Source organism: Silurus aristotelis (genome assembly GCF_946808225.1).
Source record: "Silurus aristotelis genome assembly, chromosome: 15".
Classification (NCBI taxonomy): domain Eukaryota; kingdom Metazoa; phylum Chordata; class Actinopteri; order Siluriformes; family Siluridae; genus Silurus; species Silurus aristotelis.
The window spans coordinates 21636183-21655176 of record NC_139588.1 but is presented as its reverse complement, the minus strand read 5'-3'; the positions used below and the strand labels follow the sequence as shown (position 1 = coordinate 21655176).

General features: G+C 44.2%; 1 protein-coding gene and 1 long non-coding RNA gene across 22 annotated transcripts in view; both read right to left on the bottom strand.

Annotated features, from left to right (window-relative positions):
• afdna (afadin, adherens junction formation factor a) overlaps nt 1-18994 on the bottom strand; it is a 103097-nt gene that overhangs the window by 28345 nt on the left and 55758 nt on the right. For 11 of the 21 annotated variants that reach the window (XM_083562418.1, XM_083562423.1, XM_083562419.1 and 8 more), the window contains 8 exons: nt 18213-18418; nt 13912-14057; nt 13254-13348; nt 12314-12579; nt 10170-10313; nt 9817-10015; nt 8985-9088; nt 6729-6809 (listed from right to left, as the gene is read on the bottom strand). In XM_083562418.1, coding sequence (XP_083418544.1) covers nt 6729-6809; nt 8985-9088; nt 9817-10015; nt 10170-10313; nt 12314-12579; nt 13254-13348; nt 13912-14057; nt 18213-18418 — 1241 coding nt within the window. Of the gene's footprint in view, nt 1-6728; nt 6810-8984; nt 9089-9816; nt 10016-10169; nt 10314-12313; nt 12580-13253; nt 13349-13911; nt 14058-16796; nt 16818-18212; nt 18419-18994 lie in introns of all 21 variants that reach the window. The other 10 variants (XM_083562412.1, XM_083562421.1, XM_083562405.1 and 7 more) reach the window with 1 other exon arrangement.
• Nucleotides 526-4674, bottom strand: LOC310737864. Its single transcript, XR_014536910.1, has 3 exons — nt 2874-4674; nt 688-2794; nt 526-642 (listed from the first exon to the last, which is right to left on the bottom strand). It is a non-coding gene; the product is annotated as an uncharacterized lncRNA (long non-coding RNA).

Genomic DNA, 18994 nt, shown 5'->3' with positions numbered 1-18994 from the left:
TTACCGAGAGGGTAAATAAAACCATTGATGTGCTCTACTTGAACTTAAACTTCAGGTTTTCTGAAGCTGGTTTCATATCTGAGCTACAAATCTCCTCCGGTTAAAAAAATACGACTTCTCAGATTATAAAGCAGCCATGGTGGGCTAAATGTCCTCGATCAGGGGTGTGGCAAACCAAACTGCTTCCGTGACTGAGTTTATTTGAACTGAACGTAGGCTTTAGATTTGAGAGATTTGGTTCAAGTGCGTGTTTCAAACCACTGATTATTAACATCTGCAGAGACTTGATTAGAGAGAGCATGCCATCGCAAGTCTGAGCGAGGACATCAACACACGTAGGTTGATCAAACCTTTTAGAAATGGGGTCTTTAACCTAAACCAGAACTTAAAGACGGAAAAAAACCTGCCCCTAGTGTACGTGTCAGTACTCCCGTCTGCTTTCTGTCTAAAGTGTGTTGAAACAATTTACAATATTTATAATACTGTTCTTTTTTATTTTATTCAACTGTAATAACTTCCTTTCACCTACAAAACCACTGGGTTAACTTCTGTTGGTTCACACGTTCTCCCGTTGGGTTTCCATCTGGGTTCGTCAGGTTCTCCCCTTGTCCAGGTGGGAGTTCCATCTGGGTTCTTCAGATACTCCCCGTTGTCCAGGTGGGAGTTCCATCTGGGTTCTTCAGATACTCCCTGTTGTCCAGGTGGGTTTTCCATCTGGGTTCTTAAGATACTTCCCTTGTCCAGGTGGGTTTTCCCGTCTGGGTTCTTTAGATAATCCCCCTGTCCAGGTGGGTTTTCCATCTGGGTTCTTCAGATAGTCCCCTTGTCCAGGTGGGTTTTCCATCTGGGTTCTTCAGATACTCCCCTTGTCCAGGTGGGTTTTCCATCTGGGCTCTTTGGATACTCCCCTTGTCCAGGTGTGTTTTCCATTTGGGTTCTTCAGATACTCCCTTTGTCCAGGTGGGTTTTTCATCTGGGTACTTTAGATACTCCCCTTGTCCAGGTGGGGTTTCCATCTGGGTTCTTTAGGTTTCCTTCCACCTAAAAAATCATGCTGGTATGTGGATTGGCTTTATGAAATTTTATTGTAATGTTAATCATTGCATCCAGGATTTACTTCAGATCCTCCACCAGCCTGACTGTTTATCACAGTTTGCTGATCATTTGCAAATAATCAAAGCATCGTGGATTGTATTAATCAATAGGTAAAAATCAAGTCTTGTTTTTGTATTCAATTTCCACATATGTCTTTTGTGATTGCTTCTCTATAGGGGGAAACATCACCAATAACACATCTGCTCCTGATCCTCAGTAATGATCACCTTCCTGTTTGCATTGTAGCTTATTAACTCCAGGGCTCTTTTTGAATAAAACATCTGTCACCTGGTGGACATGGAAGCATTCGCAGATCTTTGTGATGTGTCACCTTATTGGTTATGAGAAGCAAACATCTCACAGTTGGGGCACATATCACACCAACCTGCTGCATGCTTACCACGTGAAGCCTGCTGAGGTGAACGTGTTACACATGTCGCACTATTTTCCAGTCTTGGGTCAAACACTTCACAGAATTGGGACCCCACCCTGACACTTCCTCTCAGAGGAAGCGCTCTGCAACCTGTCGAAGGAAATTCAAAGCTGGCGTTGGCTCCTGTTCTGTTCAATTGCGACTCAATCGCGTTGGACTTCCTGTTTGGGATTTGTGACGGTCAGAAAAATTCGCTATGCTTTAGGGATCTATAGAGGTCAACACCGGGGTTTGATCAAAAGTTGATGCTGTTCCCCAACCCATCAATCCAAGAAAAAAATAAAAAATAAAAAACGCAAATGCCTCATTGACATCATAACAGCAGCAGCAGCAATATCTTTTAGCTGGAACTAGATCAGGAAGCGGGGACAGACAGACTGCTGAGATCATTCTGGTGCTCTCCTGCTGCCAGGTGCAAAATGTCATCACCAGAACATGAGGCTTTGGGTAATGAGCAGCTTGTGGTTCAAACGCACTCATCACATCTGAGAGGCTTTAATGAAGGAGGGTGTAGGCTGCTGGCTGGGGTTAAGAGACACCAAACCACGTCTGTCAAGCATCACAGGACTGGTGTCTGTGTGGTGGGAGTAGCCAGACGTGTCTTTGCGCTAAAATGATCTAAGAGCAAGGCAGGAACTCGTATTCTTCATCTGTGGAGGGTGAAACCTCTCTTAGAACTAGAACTTCTTTCCATTGCTGGCCAAAATCTCTCAAAATCCCTCTCATAAGCTAATTTCCATATTACCACGTCAGGATGAGATGAGGGCATGGCATCATGTTACACGTTAAGTCTCTAGTCTGGAACAAACCGGTTTAGCACCCACAAAAAAATAAAAATAAAATAAAATACTTCCCGTTCTTTTGCTTTAAAGAAATTCGAGTCTAGTCGCTGGATCTTTAGTACGTCTCAGTACCTGAGCAAGGCCCTTTAAATGTAAAGGTAATTTGAAACCCATTGGGCTCCTGAGCAAGGCCCTTAACCAGCAGTGTCTGCCAAATGCCTTAAATGTCACCTGTTGGGCCCCTGAGCAATGACCTTAACTCGCTGTGTTCCTCTGGATAAAGGAATCTGCCACCTCTTGGGCCCCTGAACAAGGCCCTTGACTGGAGGTGTCACTCTGAATAACGGTGTCTGCCAAATGCCTTAAATGTCACCTGTTGGGGCCCTGGGCAAGGACCTTAACCTGATGAATAAGGACTCTGAATAAAGATGTCTCCTGAATGCCTATAATGTCACCTCTTGGGCCCCTGAGCAAGGCCCTTGACCTGATGTGTCGCTCTGAATAAGGACGTCTCCTGAATGCCTATAATGTCACCTCTTGGGCCCCTGAGCAAGGACCTTGACCTTATGTGTCGCTCTGAATAAGGACATCTGAAAAATGCCCTAAAGTAAATGCAATCTGCCATAATGTAAATACATCTTCCAAACAGTTCAGCTCTTTTCGACTTTGGAATGAACACAATGTCAAAAAAATGTGACCCAGACAGCCAGACAGACAGCCAGATGTGAGAGCTGTAAACGAAGACTCTGTCAAGTTTAAGATACTGCATCTACCAGCTGTTAAAAGATCTCTTCCCCAGCCACATGTATGCGACCAAAAATCCAATCTGAAGACCAGAAGAGCACAGCAGAAACATCTGAACTAAAAGTCCTCTCGGGGGAATAGTGGTGAAGCGGTGAACATGCAGCGAGCATCTGGAGAGGCTTCGTGACTACAAGGACCTCATATAAAGAGATCTCCATAAAGCCCAGAGAGCAGAAAAAAAAAACGTCAGTCCAGGTGTGGATTCACGTTTAGAATCTTGTAGAATCCCAGTGTTCAGGAAGTGCAGAAATCTGCCATGAAGTTATATCCTGCTATTGTTATTTGTGTGGTGCACGAAAAAAAAAAAAAAAGGGGGCCAGGAGGTGGAGGAACCTAGCCAGAGGGAAGTCACGGTGCTATTGTGCTGCACTTTGTACAAACAAAAACAGAAAGGGCTGAAGAGCGTTCACGAGAGACGGAGGTGCGAGTGGGACGAGTGGGAAAAGATTCCTGTTCTGAAAAGTGTTTGGGAAGAACGTGGGGACGAGAACACGAACACTTCTCCGGTTCCTGATAGAAGTTTGAGAGTGTGTGTGGGTGCAGCATCTTCTTTTTAACCATTAATTTTGCGATTATACAAAGAAATACAGTTGAGTGCAAAAGTTTGTAACCCCCCAACGCTCTATTTTATGCCTTATAATTATAGCTAATAAATAAAAACGACAAAAAGAAATGTGCTCATACAGTCCGAGTGCAGCAAAATAACAAAGCAAAAAAAATTAACAAAAATCGGACAGCGGCTTTAAACAGAAACGCAGAAACCGAGTGCGAAAGTTTGTACCCCCTAAAGTTTCTGTATAGACAGAACAGTAGCTGTACTTCGAAAGAAAAACGAAAAACGTGACACAAATAAACAATTTCAAAAGGACGCCTTCGTTGTGACCCGTCTTTCATCTTGAAATATGCCTCCAATTGGCCAGAAGGTGTTGATTTTTATTTTCTAAAGTACAGCTTTTCAAATCCCAGGTTTGTCCCAGGTTATTTTTCCTACATTATAAAGCTCACTGGAGCGAAAAACATCTAAGACCATCTTCATATATGGTGTCTTTTTTTCTATAGAAGACGACTAACATGAAAAGGATTCTCCAGTGTCAGGGTTTTGTAACCGCGAGTCTCATTCTACAGGAAAACATTATAATAAATAAATCGTTTATTGGACGTCTGCAACATCAAATGCAACTCTAAAAGGATAAAAAAAAACAAAAACAATAATATTGTAAGAGGCTGTAATACTTTTTGACATTAAAGAAAAAATTCACAACCTTGGGATTGTTTATGCCAACAGTCTCAGGTTGGTGTCGGGTTCGATTTTGTTTTGTTGAAAGGGTACACAAACTTTTGCACTTTCCCAACACCTCGAATTTCACACAGAAAGAAAATCGTGTGTTGTTTTTTTTCCCCCCAGAAAGCCACCTGAAGAGATGAATCGGTTTGGACGATCATAAAATTCATCACTGGAATGAATACGTCTGCGCTACTGTTTCCTTTTAGATTCCACCAGCTCTGAACATCTGCCAGGGTTTCCTCTCACACACACTCACACTCACACACACACACACACACGCAGCGTCTTACCGACTGGTCTTTCCTCCCGACCACAGAAAACCACATGCTGCAAAAACTCCGCTCTGGCTGTTAGAAGAATCTGAGCGTGACACGGTCGCTCCAAAAGTAACACGTTCCCCAGGTGATCCGATCTGATCTGATCTGATCTGATCTGAGAAAGCTGTCTGAGCTCGGCCTCATCTCTACATTCTAAAGTCGAAGCTGGTTCCAGAAGAACCAAAAAGAAAATCCTTTTTGGAGCACGAAGGCGTCTCAGTGAACTTTTTGTGCTGCTCTACACACCGGGACAAACCTATCATTACTCCACCTCTCTCTCTCTCCCTCCCTTTTCCTCCCTCGCTCTGTCCCTCCCTCCCTCTGTTTCAAAATAGAAGTTTGAAAAACACTTCAGGATAGTCTCCAACCTTTCACTTGCTCCCCCTTTCCCTACTTCAGCCTCTGAAGCTCCTTCTCAGGACTGTGTCACATCTGGAGATGAGCTGTTCCTTGAAAACCTTCTGAAGCAGCAACCCAGATACTGCTGTGTGTGTGTGTGTGTGTGTGTGTGTGTGTGTGTGTGTGTGTGTGTGCTTTACACAAAAAAAAAAAAAAGATGCTTAAAAAAAGAAAACAGAAAGAATCTTTTTTCTACAGCTGCTATAACGCAAGCGATAACAGGAACCTGTTGCCATGAACCGTAAACAGAAACAGATAAAAAGTACCTTTTCCTCATACAAATCCTAATTTAAGACCTGTTTCCTGTTGTGTAAAAGGAAATAAAAACACTTCGGCATGTGTTTCTTTGGGGAAATATTCGACGTCAGGATACGCGGTGCAGCTCCACCATCGAATTTTCTGCCAACAGCAGGCTCGGGGACATGAAAGCATTGCTATAGCAACGAACGTCTCAATTGAATTGACATTTTCTCATTTACAGTTCTACAGCTGAGCAATCGAGGGCTAAGGGGGCCTTGCTCAAGGGCCCCCATCGGTTTCGGTGCAGGGAATTTGATCGATTTTGACTTTGATGTTACATGCAAAAAGAACCAATTGTGACACCTGACCAGAAGAACGCATTAAAATCCCGTTCCACATTTACTCGTCCTCTCTTTTAACAAGCTCCACTCATCTGGGAAGATGTTCCTCTTGTGGAGATTTGTTCTCATTCAGCCACAAAAGTCAGGTAGGTGAGGTGAGGAGTGTAGTCAGCGTTCACATTCATCTCAAAGGTGTTCAGGAGCTCTATAGTAGGACATCTCTCGTAAAATCATATCTGTCTCCTCCACGTTGATCTCAATCCGATACTTTTGCCCACACGGTGTATTTTGTTTAGGTGTTGTGAGATCATGAGCGTGTTGCTGTGGTGTAATCCTCCTTGTCGTCTCCACCCCCACCGCACACACTACATTAGTTTATTCCTAACGTATCAGTTTCCTCATACAGATGCAAATCCTGTTCAGGGCAAACGTGTGCGTTTGCATGTTATTGCCGTTTTTCGGCGCTCGGCTTCGGTTTGTAAAAGCGACTTCGAGCTGGAATCTTCGGTTTCTTGGTTCGACTTGAAAGGCTTTCGGCACCGGCGTGAGATTTTCACAGAGTGTCATGAAGGAGGAGCTGAGAGTAGACTAAACACATGATAAAACTCTCAAACACACACACACACACACACACACACACACACACACACACACACACACACACAAATGCTGGATTTAAGTAGAGCACCTCACAGCCTCCGAAACGCTCCTTCGCCCTCGGACTCCAACTTTCTAATGTTTGTTGTCCAAACACACTTGGTGATATTTAGTGATAGCGGAGTTCTGCTGAGAGCATGGAAACTCCTGTCTAGAGGAACATTCTGGTTAAGCAGAGACACCTGATTTTCATTCCCCACTAAATAAAAGGAAAATTCCAGACTTACAATGGAAATCTGAGTTCCGTATGTCTACGTGACACAGGATGCTATTAATTAAAATCTTTATAAATAAACCATTTCAGAACACAGACCCTGTTATGGAGTTAATTGAACTCAATGGATATGTGAATATTTAATCTTTAGCTCTCCTTACCTTGGCGGCGACGATGCTGAGGCCCATGCCATTGTGCTTCTTCAACGTCACAGTCACGACCTCAGGTTCCTTCCTCATTGGCTATGAAAAAAGCAAAAAAAAAAAAAAAAGTAAACAAAAAAAGGTTAGGGCAGAAGCACTGGGTCTCAGGAGCTGTCTCGTGGCTGGTTCTGCACCAGACTAGTCGAGCTTAGGAAGAAGAGGAGGAAGAATACGAGGAGGAGGAGAAGGAGGAGGCAGGGCGAGGCGAGGGGCAGAGCGGCGGTTGTTCCTCGGAGAGAGGCCCGACCACAAGGAGAAACGGCGGCTGCTGGAGCCGAGTCAGGAATGAAAGCCATATGCGTCAGCGATGCCGAGCGCCAAACTCGCCTTCCACATGGGCCACAGAGAGAGAAGGAGAGGGAAAGAGAGGAAAAGAGAGAAGGACTCTCTATGGTTTGATTACTAGATATGGTAGCATGGAGAGGAGCAGCAAAGTGAACGTCTCCTGTTGCTTTCAGGACGCTTTGTGTACAGTTCATTCATGTTTATGGTTTAAGTGGGAAAACGGTAAATACGCAGATGTTAGAGCTTCACCTCCCAGTGGGACAATGTGACGTTTATCACTTTGTGGTTTTTCTGGAAAAAGGACGCGCTACTGTTTTTGGGTTTATTGACAAAAGAGATTTCCCAACTAACACCCCATCTAATGTTCAATCTGACCTTTAACCTAACGTCCAATCTAAAATCCAACCTAAAGTCCAATCTAATGTCCAACCTAAAATCCAATCAAACATCCAATCCTAACCTGGTAGTCAAAGGGAAGGTCATTGGTGGTCTTTTCTGTGGAAGAAAGGTCCACTTTGGATATGTGCAAATGATAAATAACAATACAAACCAGAGCAAAGCTTTGAGAGATCGAGCATAACATGGTGCAGGCTGGGAGTTTAGCAGGGCAGGAGCAGGGCGGGGTTGAGCAGGAGCAGGGCGGGGCAGAGCAGGAGGGGCGGGGCAGAGCAGGAGGGGCGGGGCAGAGCAGGAGGGGGCGGGGCAGAGCAGGAGGGGGCGGGGCAGAGCAGGAGGGGGTGGGGCAGACTGTATGTGGGACTCCCAGTTCCTATTAAACTTCTTGGAGCAAAGGCAGAATGTTGGATGTAGCATTTGATGGATTACACACCGATGGGTGAACTTTTGTGTCGAGAATTTCTGACTGATGCCTTTTAATAACATTCAAGATAAAGAGAGAGAGAGAGAAAGAGAGAGTGTGTGTGTGTGTGTGTGTGTGTGTGAGTGAGTGAGTGAGTGAGTGAGTGAGTGTGAGAGAGAGAGAGAGAGAGAGAGAGAGAGAGCACAATCAATAAATAGATAGATAGATAGATAGATAGATAGATAGATAGATAGATAGATAGATAGATAGATAGATAGATAGATAGATAGATAGATAGATAGATCAGCAAAAAGATATAGAGGGAACAAGAGAGCAAGAGAAAAAATGAGAGCTGGATCTGTGTGTGTGTGTGTGTGTGTGTGTGTGTGTGTGTGTGTGTGTGTGTGTGTGTAAAAAACAGTGAAAGCCCTGTGTAGCAGTTTGACACAGCAGTGCTTTAAGATGAAAGGTGGAGAGCATTGAGACGAGCTCCACCACAACACGAATGAGATCATTAAGAAGTCGTCTGAGACGAAGGTGGGGGCGGGGGCAGGGTTGAGGGCAGGGTGAGTGGGGGGGCGGGTCTGTCTGGCGTGTGGCCAGTCTGAGTTAATCAGAGGCTGGATGGCGCTGGGATGCTAAAATATGGCTCCTGCTTGGGAGTGGTCAGGAGCCGACGAGGCCCAGGCTGTGTTTCCGTGTTAGGGCACGGTGCGCACAAACCACAGCAGGAGAAAACCCCAGGGCAATTACAGGGGGTAGCGGTGCAATTTAGGGGGCTTTAGTGCGATTAGAGTGAGCAGAAAGCTATGATTTCCAGTGCTCTGGTCACTAATTAGATGCAGCGGTGGGAGCATTGTTGACTGTAATCTAACACACTGAGGTAGGTCTGTGGCTCATCCACAACCCCTGAGATGTGTCTGATTACCAGGACACTGTGGATCGGACCAAAAATCTAATCACGGATGTGTCGAAGGACACGCGCGGTACCGAACGAGGTGTTGTGAACATTACTGTCTTTGGATATCAAATAGTAGAACGCATATCCTGCTTCCTTGTGTGTGTGTGTGTGTGTGTGTGTGTGTGTGTGTGTGTGTGTGTGTGTGTGTGTATCGTGTCATGTGACCCACCAGGTCGGAGTTATCCGCAGAGAAGTGACTATCGCAGTCGGCTCCTTCGAAGTAGACGGTCCAGGTTCCGGGAGAACGAGGATAAGGAGTCAGACGGCAAAAACCTAAAAAGACATAAAAGCAAGTCCACACAAGCATTTAATATACAACTCAATCCTGGAGATCATTCTCACACTCACACACACACACACACACACACACACACACACACACACACACACACACACACACACACACACACACACACACACACACACACACACACACACACACACTCACTTATCTGTGTTAGTTTTTGATCAAACTACAAACAGTTCTGCCTCTGTGAGAACGTAGCCGTGCACATTCCTTTGCTCTCACATCAGCGTTAAATAAATAAGCTGAATTTACTGACCACGACCGGCTCCCAGAACGTTTCCAGAACAGAACCCTTTCCTCCCTGCCTCCTACCTCTCTGACAGAGCGGATCCGGGAACGTTCCCAGAACAGAACCCTTCCCTCCCTGCGTCCTACCTTTCTGACAGAGCGGATCCAGGAACGTTCCCAGAACAGAACCCTTCCCTCCCTGCGTCCTACCTTTCTGACAGAAGGGATCCAGGAACGTTCCCAGAACAGAACCCTTCCCTCCCTGCGTCCTACCCTCTGTGACAGAGCGGATCCAGGAACGTTACCCGAGCACCATCCCTTCCCTCCCTGCGTCCTACCTCTGTGACAGAGCGGATCCGGGAACGTTACCCGAGCACCATCCCTTCCCTCCCTGCGTCCTACCTCTGTGACAGAGCGGATCCGGGAACGTTACCCGAGCACCATCCCTTCCCTCCCTGCATCCTACCTCTCTGACAGAGCGGATCCAGGAACTCCTGGAAGCCGTTGGGAATGTTTCGGACCACGTCACACGAGTAGCCGTCCTCCGGCAGCAGGAAGGGGAGCTGCAGGTCGGGATCCTCCTCCAGCTGAACCTCTCGGCCGTCGCTGCGAGCCAGCTCGTCCGCCGTGTTCTCTGCCACGGCCACCACGTGATCAATCAGCTCCTGCACCAAACACCAAACCCGCAATTATCCTCACCTCATCAGGAACCACTGGAGAACCGTTTTCAGACAGCTAAGCTATATATATTTATTTAGCTAGCTCACTAGAGAGATAGACAGAAAGACGAATAGACAGACAGACAGACAGATCACTCACAGGGGGGATGTAGGGCTCATCCGGGGCACAGTGGTAGTTGCTCATGAGGGCGTTAAGCTGCAGAGAGTTGAGCTTGAAGCACGTGTTGTTGATGGTCTGGACGTCCTGCATGGAGTACTTGTCCATGGTGAGGAGAGTCGTTGCCTGGAAAGATAAGAAAGAGGGAGATTGTGTATATACACTCCAAAATCTATTGAAACATCTACCCAGAAGAGTGGATGTTATTTGTTAGAAGAGCAAAGGTGGAATGGGACGTTCAAAACGGAAGCAGAAACTGAACCACCATATTATATACATCATGAATCTACGTCTGGAACAACATTCATATAAAATCATTCACAAATATAAATAATACTACACTATTCATTTCCATTGTGCTCAAAACCGTGTATTAGTTCTGGTACCAGGTTCAGCCTTTGTGAAGTCAAGGTCCATCATTGTGTGTGTGTGTGTGTGTGTGTGTGTGTGTGTGTGTGTGTGTGTGTGTGTGTGTGTGATCTCTATATAAATGAACATGTACCTGTGAGGGTACCCAGTGTTCAGTAGAGAATCTAACTAAATAAAAACAAATCATGAAAACTCTCAAAACAATCCAGGACAAAGTTCTGGAAAGGTATCAGTCAGGGCTTGGTTAGAAAAATAAATGAAAGCCTCCAGTGCTGAACAATGGGCCTGGAGTTCCTGAAGAACATTCCTGAAGATGTGTAAACAGCATCTCGGTGTGGAAAAAAAACAACAGGATGCAAGCTTTTGAATTAAAAACTATTCCAGACTTTTGATCTTGGTGTGACCTTGACCTTGTTTGGATTGATTCCATGGGTAACAATTACAAATCCATATATCACATTCTGAAAAAATTTCAAGCACTCGTTCTTTAGAATCTCAGTGAGAAGAAAGCCATTTGAGAAATATTTTGCGTTGGACATTTTTCTTACGGTTTGATAAAACTTTATTAGCCTTGATATTGTTTATCACCCTGACAACACCATAGATACCATACACTGAAGCATGGTGGTGGTGGCTTTATGTTATGGAGATTATGTTATGGGGATGCCTGTCATCAGGAAGTACTGAAGACATGGACTAGAACCAGAACACAAACATTGTGGGTGAACACCAGCCTCCTTCTGATCATCAACCGCTGCACCAGGCTCCTTCTGATCCTCAACACTGTGACAAATCCCTCCATCTCTCCAGGTACAAGCAAAGCTCAAGACTCTTCTCTTTTCAGTCACCTAAGTGAGGAATGAACTTCAACTTGATGTTCAAACATCTGATTCACTAGCAGTCTTTAAACAGCATCAAAGGACCAGAAGTATTGGGAAATGTGACTTTTCCAGCCATATGGGAAGAAACAATTATGTAGGATCTCCCATGAAAATGTGCTAAATGAAATAAATATGAATATATTAATATTATATTGATAAATATGAAGAAAACAAAAGACATGCATTCAACCTGAAACAAAAAGTTACACTACATATAAATAAAAACATCCAAAAACAGACACGTCAAATAAGCAGCACGTGTTGTCAGTGATCTGACTCTAGAGGCCGCTCTCGTACTGTATAACGCAACCCGGAAAAACTATCGTTATTGATCGGCGAAACCGATGAATCAGTACCTGACTTTAATAAAGCCCTTGTGGATGTATGAGCACAAAAATATATCCACAAAATTTAGGATATGATTAGAGCAAATGGGGACTAAGTATGGAATGAAAAGCTCAAAAAAGCATGAAACTTATGCACAGATGTCCACAAACCTTTGTTCATATTAGTGTACCTCATCCAGCAGTATTTAAATTAGCATCAGGATGCTTTTCTGGATCGAACATCTGCCATATGCAACACATGTAAATTAAATGTTAGTGTGTTAAAGGGTTACAGCTGAGTTCAAACCTGAAGCTCGATCCTTGAACCTGGAAACTGTCGCATACCAGTGGTGATGATTCTGAGCAATTTTGCCATGAAAAATGGGCCAAAAAATACCAGGATCCAGATGTGGATCATAAAAATAAGCCACAAAAATGAGGATCTCAGAAAGTGGGTACTTTCATGAGGTGTTATTGGAGTGCTAATATGAATATCTCAGGTTACAGTGTGTGTGTGTGTGTGTGTGTGTGTGTGTGTGTGTGTGTGTACCTGCACTATACGGCTGAGGTGGCAATCTGCAGCGAGCTCCAGGCCCTGTTTCTCAGCCCAGGCCTCGATGTGGCTGAGCTGCTGCCGCAGGATGGCGCCCCAGTAGTGCGAGCACAGGCCCGAGTCGGATTCGGTCACCAGCTTGTTAAACAGCCACATGTTGACGAAGTGGAAGAGCTGTGAGAACAGCTGGATAGTGAGAGCCGCGTTCACACGGCAACGCCGCAGCAGAGACATGGCGCCTGTCAGCGTGTGCAGCACGTCCTCTGTGGGACAGGAACCCAGGAAATACGGTTACAGCACGACTATTTTATATCACAGGCAGGATTTCAGAAAGGATTGTGAACACACACACACACACACACACACACACACACACACACACACACACACACACACACACACACACACACACACACACACACACACACACACGAAAAGCAACACAATTCCAGTTCCAGTAGTTTAATCAATAAACTTTTCATTTGCTCTGTTGCCCTGTTTTGGTTTTGTCATTTAAAAAATTATTATGTAACAAATTAATTAATTTATAAATAGATTTAATGGTTTAAATAAAAATATCTATTTATAATAATTTAATAAATAGATCAAATAATTATTAAATAGGTACAAAATAATAGAAAAAATTGGGGTATTTATAAAACACATTTATAAAACACTATAGCTGCCGCTTTACCACATCACTCACATCCAGAGCGGCTTACAAGATCTTATTTATACAACTGAGAGTTAAGGGCCTTACTCAAGGGCCCAGCAGTGACAGCTTTGAGGTGGTGGGATTTAAACTTACAACCTTATGATCAGAAAACTTCACCATATCAATTGAGATTAGACTTTAGATTAGTACATCAGTAACTGAATCGTTGTGAGCTCTGTGTGTGTGGGTGTGTGTGTGTGTGTGTATATGAGAGAATCTCACCAATCTTGGGTCTCTGTGGGTTTTGTTCTTCAGGATCATCGAGGAACGCCGGCATGTAATTATTCAGATCCGACTGCAGGCAATGAACCAGATACCTGAGGAGAAAAAAACCCAGCTATAAAATACACTGTGAGGACAAAAGTATTGGGACCCCTGACTTTCCCCGAACACATGTGGTTGTTCACCAAACTGTTGAGGTGCACAAATATATAGGACGTCTTTGTCATGCTGGATGGAACATGCTACATCTAATAAGCTGTGCACAAAGCCGGCTCCATGCAGATATGCTTTACAACATCGACAGAATATTATATATATATATATATATATATATATATATATATATATATATATATATATATATATATAGATATAGATATAGATATAGATATAGATAGATAGATAGATAGATAGATAGATATAGATAAGTTATATATAGTTATATAGCTAGCTAGCTATATAGACAGACAGACGAATAGATAGTAATCAGACAGACAGACAGACAGATGGTAATCAGACAGACTGACAGACAGACAGACAGTAATCAGACAGATAGATAGTAATCAGACAGACAGACAGATAGATAGCAGTGCATTATGTGATATGAGTGTTCACTCTATCTATAGTCCATGCCTGTGTGTTTTTCTCGGACACTCACTTGAAGGCCATCTGGACGAGGTGAGCGAGGACGTCCTGGGCGTCCAGTGTGATGCGGCTCAGATCTTTGTCCTGCTTGATGAAGTTGAGCAGCTCGGAGGCGTTGGCCATCCAGAAGGCCAGAGCGCCAGCGATGTTTTTCTGCTTCTGCAGGAGAGATTGAATGTGTTACACACAGCTCGGGGACAAAGTGACCAGGGCCAGGAGAGGGGTTCTCACAGCCACAATAAGCAGCAGCAGTCCCAGGACAGACTCGAGCCCCTGTCTGACCCACACTCGCTCCCTCACAACCAGACACCGCACGGGCTGAGTGGAGACCTCACCGATCTGTCCCCAACTCGCTGGAACCTTCCCGATACCACAGGGATTGGTTCAGCTTTTCCCACTGCACAAAAAACCAGAACCTTTGGCTCTGATCGCCTGTATCTGCTTTTTTACTTTAGATATGTATTTGGTATCAAAGCCACCTGGAGGTCTCGTGTTCAACAGGAAATAAATGGAAAGCTAGAGCGCCACCTACAGTAAATCCTCCAGGTCATTTACATTCATTGATCAGGTTTTGAAAATTGTAACGCGTCAGCATTTTGATAGGCCGAATCGAGCAAACGTTTTCTACCGGAGTTATAGCATTTCCCCGATTTCCTTCACACTTGTGTAAAGGAATATTACAATTGAATAATTGTAATAGTCCAGCCATCGTAACTCAGATGGTGCAGCTTGTATAGCAGTACAGTCCATACAACCATTATCGTCAAAATATTTGCCAACAGAAGTGATAACAGCTGTAGCACGTGTAAACATGCAGAGCCACACGTCCTATTCATCATGTTTACGTTTTTGTCTGCATGACAAGACCAGACAAAGTTGTCTATCTTGTATTAGAGCAGTTAATATTTGGTGCTTTGAGTCCAATTCTCTCATACTGCCCACTGGATGTTCAACATGGACCTCATGGTAAAGAGTCTCTGAGGATGTGAGAATTAGAATTGTTGCTCTCCACAAAGATGCTGAGGATGTAAGAAGATCAGTATCACCCTGAAACTGAGTTACAGTACAGTGGTCAGGGTCATACAGAGGTTTTCAAAGACGGGTTCCACTCGGAACAGACCTCACAAGGGTCCACCCAAGTCGAGTCCTTGTGCTGTGCGTCAGGTGCAGAAACTGCTTCGAAAAACGGACACATGAGTGCTGCAGCATTGCTTTAGAGGTTGAAGAAGAGTGTCTGCAATCAGTTTGCTGAAGACGACCTGCCCAAGAACATGAATTACTGGAACCATGTCCTGAGGTCTGATGAGACTAAGATAAACTTGTTTGGCTCAGATGGTGTCCAACATGTGTAATAACACCCTGGTGATGAGAACCAAGAAAATTGTGTCTTGTCTACAGTAAAGCATGGTGGTGGTGGTATCATCATGGTCTGGGGCTGCATGAGAGCTGCTGGAGCTGCGGTTCATTTCAGGGGAAACATGGATTCCAACATGTACTGTAAGATTCTGAAGCAGAACATGATGCCTCGCTTCAGAATCAACAGTTTCCCAACATGCAGTGCGACATAACGATGGTGTTCACACAAAATATTCACACTGTTGACACAGTTTTGACATGTTCAATGAGGGTGTACTCACTTTTGTTGCCAGTTATTGAGACAGTAATGGCTGTATGCTGAGTTATTTTTAGAGGACAGTTGCATTTCTATAGTATTGTCTCAAAATTACGATGCATAAAAAAACTGAGACTAAAACAACTGTGGGGAAATTGGCGTACACATAGATTTTTAATTATTAAATTTTTAAATAAAACACCCCGCGGACTACAAAAGTGAATCGAACGGAAATAAAATCTAAATGAAATCTTTAAAAAAGTGTGTGTTTTTCTCGTGCCACCCGATACCAAATGATACGCAGTCCTGTGGACCCCTGGTATAGCTGATTTACAGTAAGCCACACCCACGTATCTGGCGACCAAAAAACTTCCGACGTAAGAAAAAACACCCGGTTTATTTTCTTTTGGGATATGAACAAGCGCTGCAACAGTTGCCATGGTAACCGCTGTTTTTAAAGTTGCTAAAAATGTTATAAAATGACCTACAACCTCAAGCACTGGTTCATGTGCAGTGGAGAAAAAATAGAAAAAAAACAAACTAACAGAATAAGGCGTTTAACAGAGCAGTGTCTGGTTGCTATGGAGTTCCGAAGGCCCCAGTACATAGCAAGGGATACACACGGCCCAGAAACACACACACACACGTTTGTTGAACTGGAACCTTGTGTATACCATACAATCATAACCGTCATACACACGCTCACGTTTCCCTCTGACGGCGACGCCCCAACCCCAACCCCCCTCCCAACACCCCCCCCTTTCTGGTTTCAGCCACAGAATGCATTTAGAGGAATGAGAACATTAACCACAGACAACGAAATTAATTATTTAAAAAAAAAAAAAAAAAAAAAAGAAAGATAAGAAACAGAAATACAAAAGCAACAGAACGCGGGTTTGTCTCGCATCCACGCTGAAGTGCAGGAAGCAGAAGGTAACATGGAGATGCCAGAATTAAAAAAAATGCTGCCACAAGTCAGAGATCGGAGGTTTAGTATCACATGGTCCTTGATGAAAAGGGTTACGCTCGAGTTTAATGTTATTAATGTCGTTTGGTTTTATTTTGTATTTTTTTTTTTTTTGTGTGTGGCTGCTGATGGAGGGATTATTGGCAAAGTTTTTCATTATGGAAGAATGGGAAAGGGGGGGGGGCGAAGGGATGTAAGACTAAGCCAAGCTAACTGAAGAGTGGGAAAGAAAGGGGGATGAGAAGAGAGAGAGAGAGAGAGAGAGAGAAAGAGATAGACAGAGAGATAGTCAGCTCTCCCTGGCAGTACAGTCTCCTACCTGGTCACCTTCAGGAATCTCCTGCAGAGAGAGGAGGAGTGGGAAGAGGGGGAACAAACATCCGACAGGACAGAGAGAGAGACTGTCAACAAATGACCGTGGCATGGACAGAGATATCACAGGCATGTACACACACACACACACACACACACACACACACACACACACACACACACACACACACACACACACCCTTTATACACACACCGAATTGATGCATATTTTTTATGCTATAATTCTTGAAGAAAAGTCACGATTTTTTTCATCTTTGCTAGCGAGCGATTCGATCACAATTTAATGATTCTGATTGGTCACGAGGCTTCGAAACTTTTTTTCTGAAAAAAACTCACCCATTTTTCTACAGTAACATCCCGGAAGATATTGCCAAAGTTATTGGAACACCCGACCTGTCATATGTGGTTCTTTTCCAAAAAGGTGCTTTTTTTTTTAAAGGTGCCCCCTGTGACTGTGTGTGCAGCCTTGTGCTGCCATCTGCTGGCATGTTACAAAACCAGCCTCAAACCTTTTATAGAGTCTCCAGTACTAATGATTTAGGAAGCTTATAGGTAAAGCGGTAACCTTCTGACCAAAAGTTTGTGGACACCTGACCACAACATTGTGATTGTTTTTAGAACATCCCATTCCACCTTAAGTCAACATTTTGTAATAATAAGCTCCACTCTTCTGGGCAGATGTTCTACTAGATTTTCCACCTCGTTCATCCCAAAGGTGTTCAATAGGGTTGGAGCTCTACAGCAGGAGATCTTCTACACAATCCCATGTAAAGCATATCTTCATGACCACAGAGGCGTTGTGATGCTGGAGCAGAATTGTGCATCTTTGTAAGAACAACAACATATGGGTGGAAAAGTCAGGTGTCTCAAAACCTTTGTCCAGCTATAACTATAATTATATTTCGAATCCTTTTCGCGCGGCAGCACGGTCACGTCTGAGCGGCGGAGTAAATAAACCTGTGGGCGTTTTTTTTTTTTTACAAGTTACAAGGGGACGAGAAGGGAAAACACACGCAGACGAACACACACACACACACACACACACACACACACACACACACATACATACATACATACATAAGGGCCATGATTAGAGCTGTGATGTTGGCCATGCCTTAAACACTACACCTACAAGAGCTGCTACGACAAACTACACCCTGTACGTCATAATCACAAGGCTAAGATCGGCCAGTTTAGCACCATCAGACACGCGGGTTACGCCGAGGAGGCGTGGCCTGAAATCAGGAATAACACAGGGATTATATGTGATATAGGAGAGGAAATAAAAAGCGGATTGTATTAGCGCAGGACGGTTTACACTGAGTGCGTGATGATGCTAAACCAGCTCGTTAGCTACTGCGGAGGGAGCGCGTCGGGGTCTGTGGTGCGGCCGGGAACTCACCTGGATCACTCCTTCCATCATGCTCACCATCTTGTTGACGATGGCGATGACTTTGTGCGTGCGCTCCGACGCGCTGATGTCGGGCCGGTAGTGGCTGGATAGCACGTAGCGGCAGGTCATGTAGAGGACGTAAGTAGGGGACAGCTTGAAGTGTACGGTGGAGCTGTTGGTGTAGTTGATGATGGCCGACAGGAAAGCATCTTCAGCTGAGAACGATATGATACATTAAAAGATACATAGGAAGCAGTTGTGCAATTAACTTTAAGTTATATATAAAGAATATATATAATTTTTGATCCTATCCTTAATTAAACACGTTTCCACACTGTGTGTGTGTGTGTGTGTGTGTGTGTGTGTGTGAGAGAGAGAGAGAGAGTGTGCGAAAGCGCCTTCAGGTCCGGATCGCATGGCAACTGCACGTAGCCTTGTTGTTCACACACTTTAAAAAGTGTCTTATGGTGAAAAAAGACAGTAGTGTGTGTGATCCTGTGTCTTGGAAGGAGGTCTGGGAGTCAGGACTCTCCCAGTGAGCATTGAAAACACACACACACGCACCACTAGTGCGCAGTCAATCAGGGCCCTCACTGAACAATGGTTATTACATGACTGGGAGATCATCATCACTGCCACCTTGTGGTGAATCAGAGACATGGCCTGATAAAATATACACGATTAGAAGAAAAGAATTGGGACACCTGCCTTTTCTACCCTTATGTTTTTCTTCCCCAAATTTTTCCTACAAACCTGAAACCAAATCTAATGGAACATCTCCCGGGAAGCGT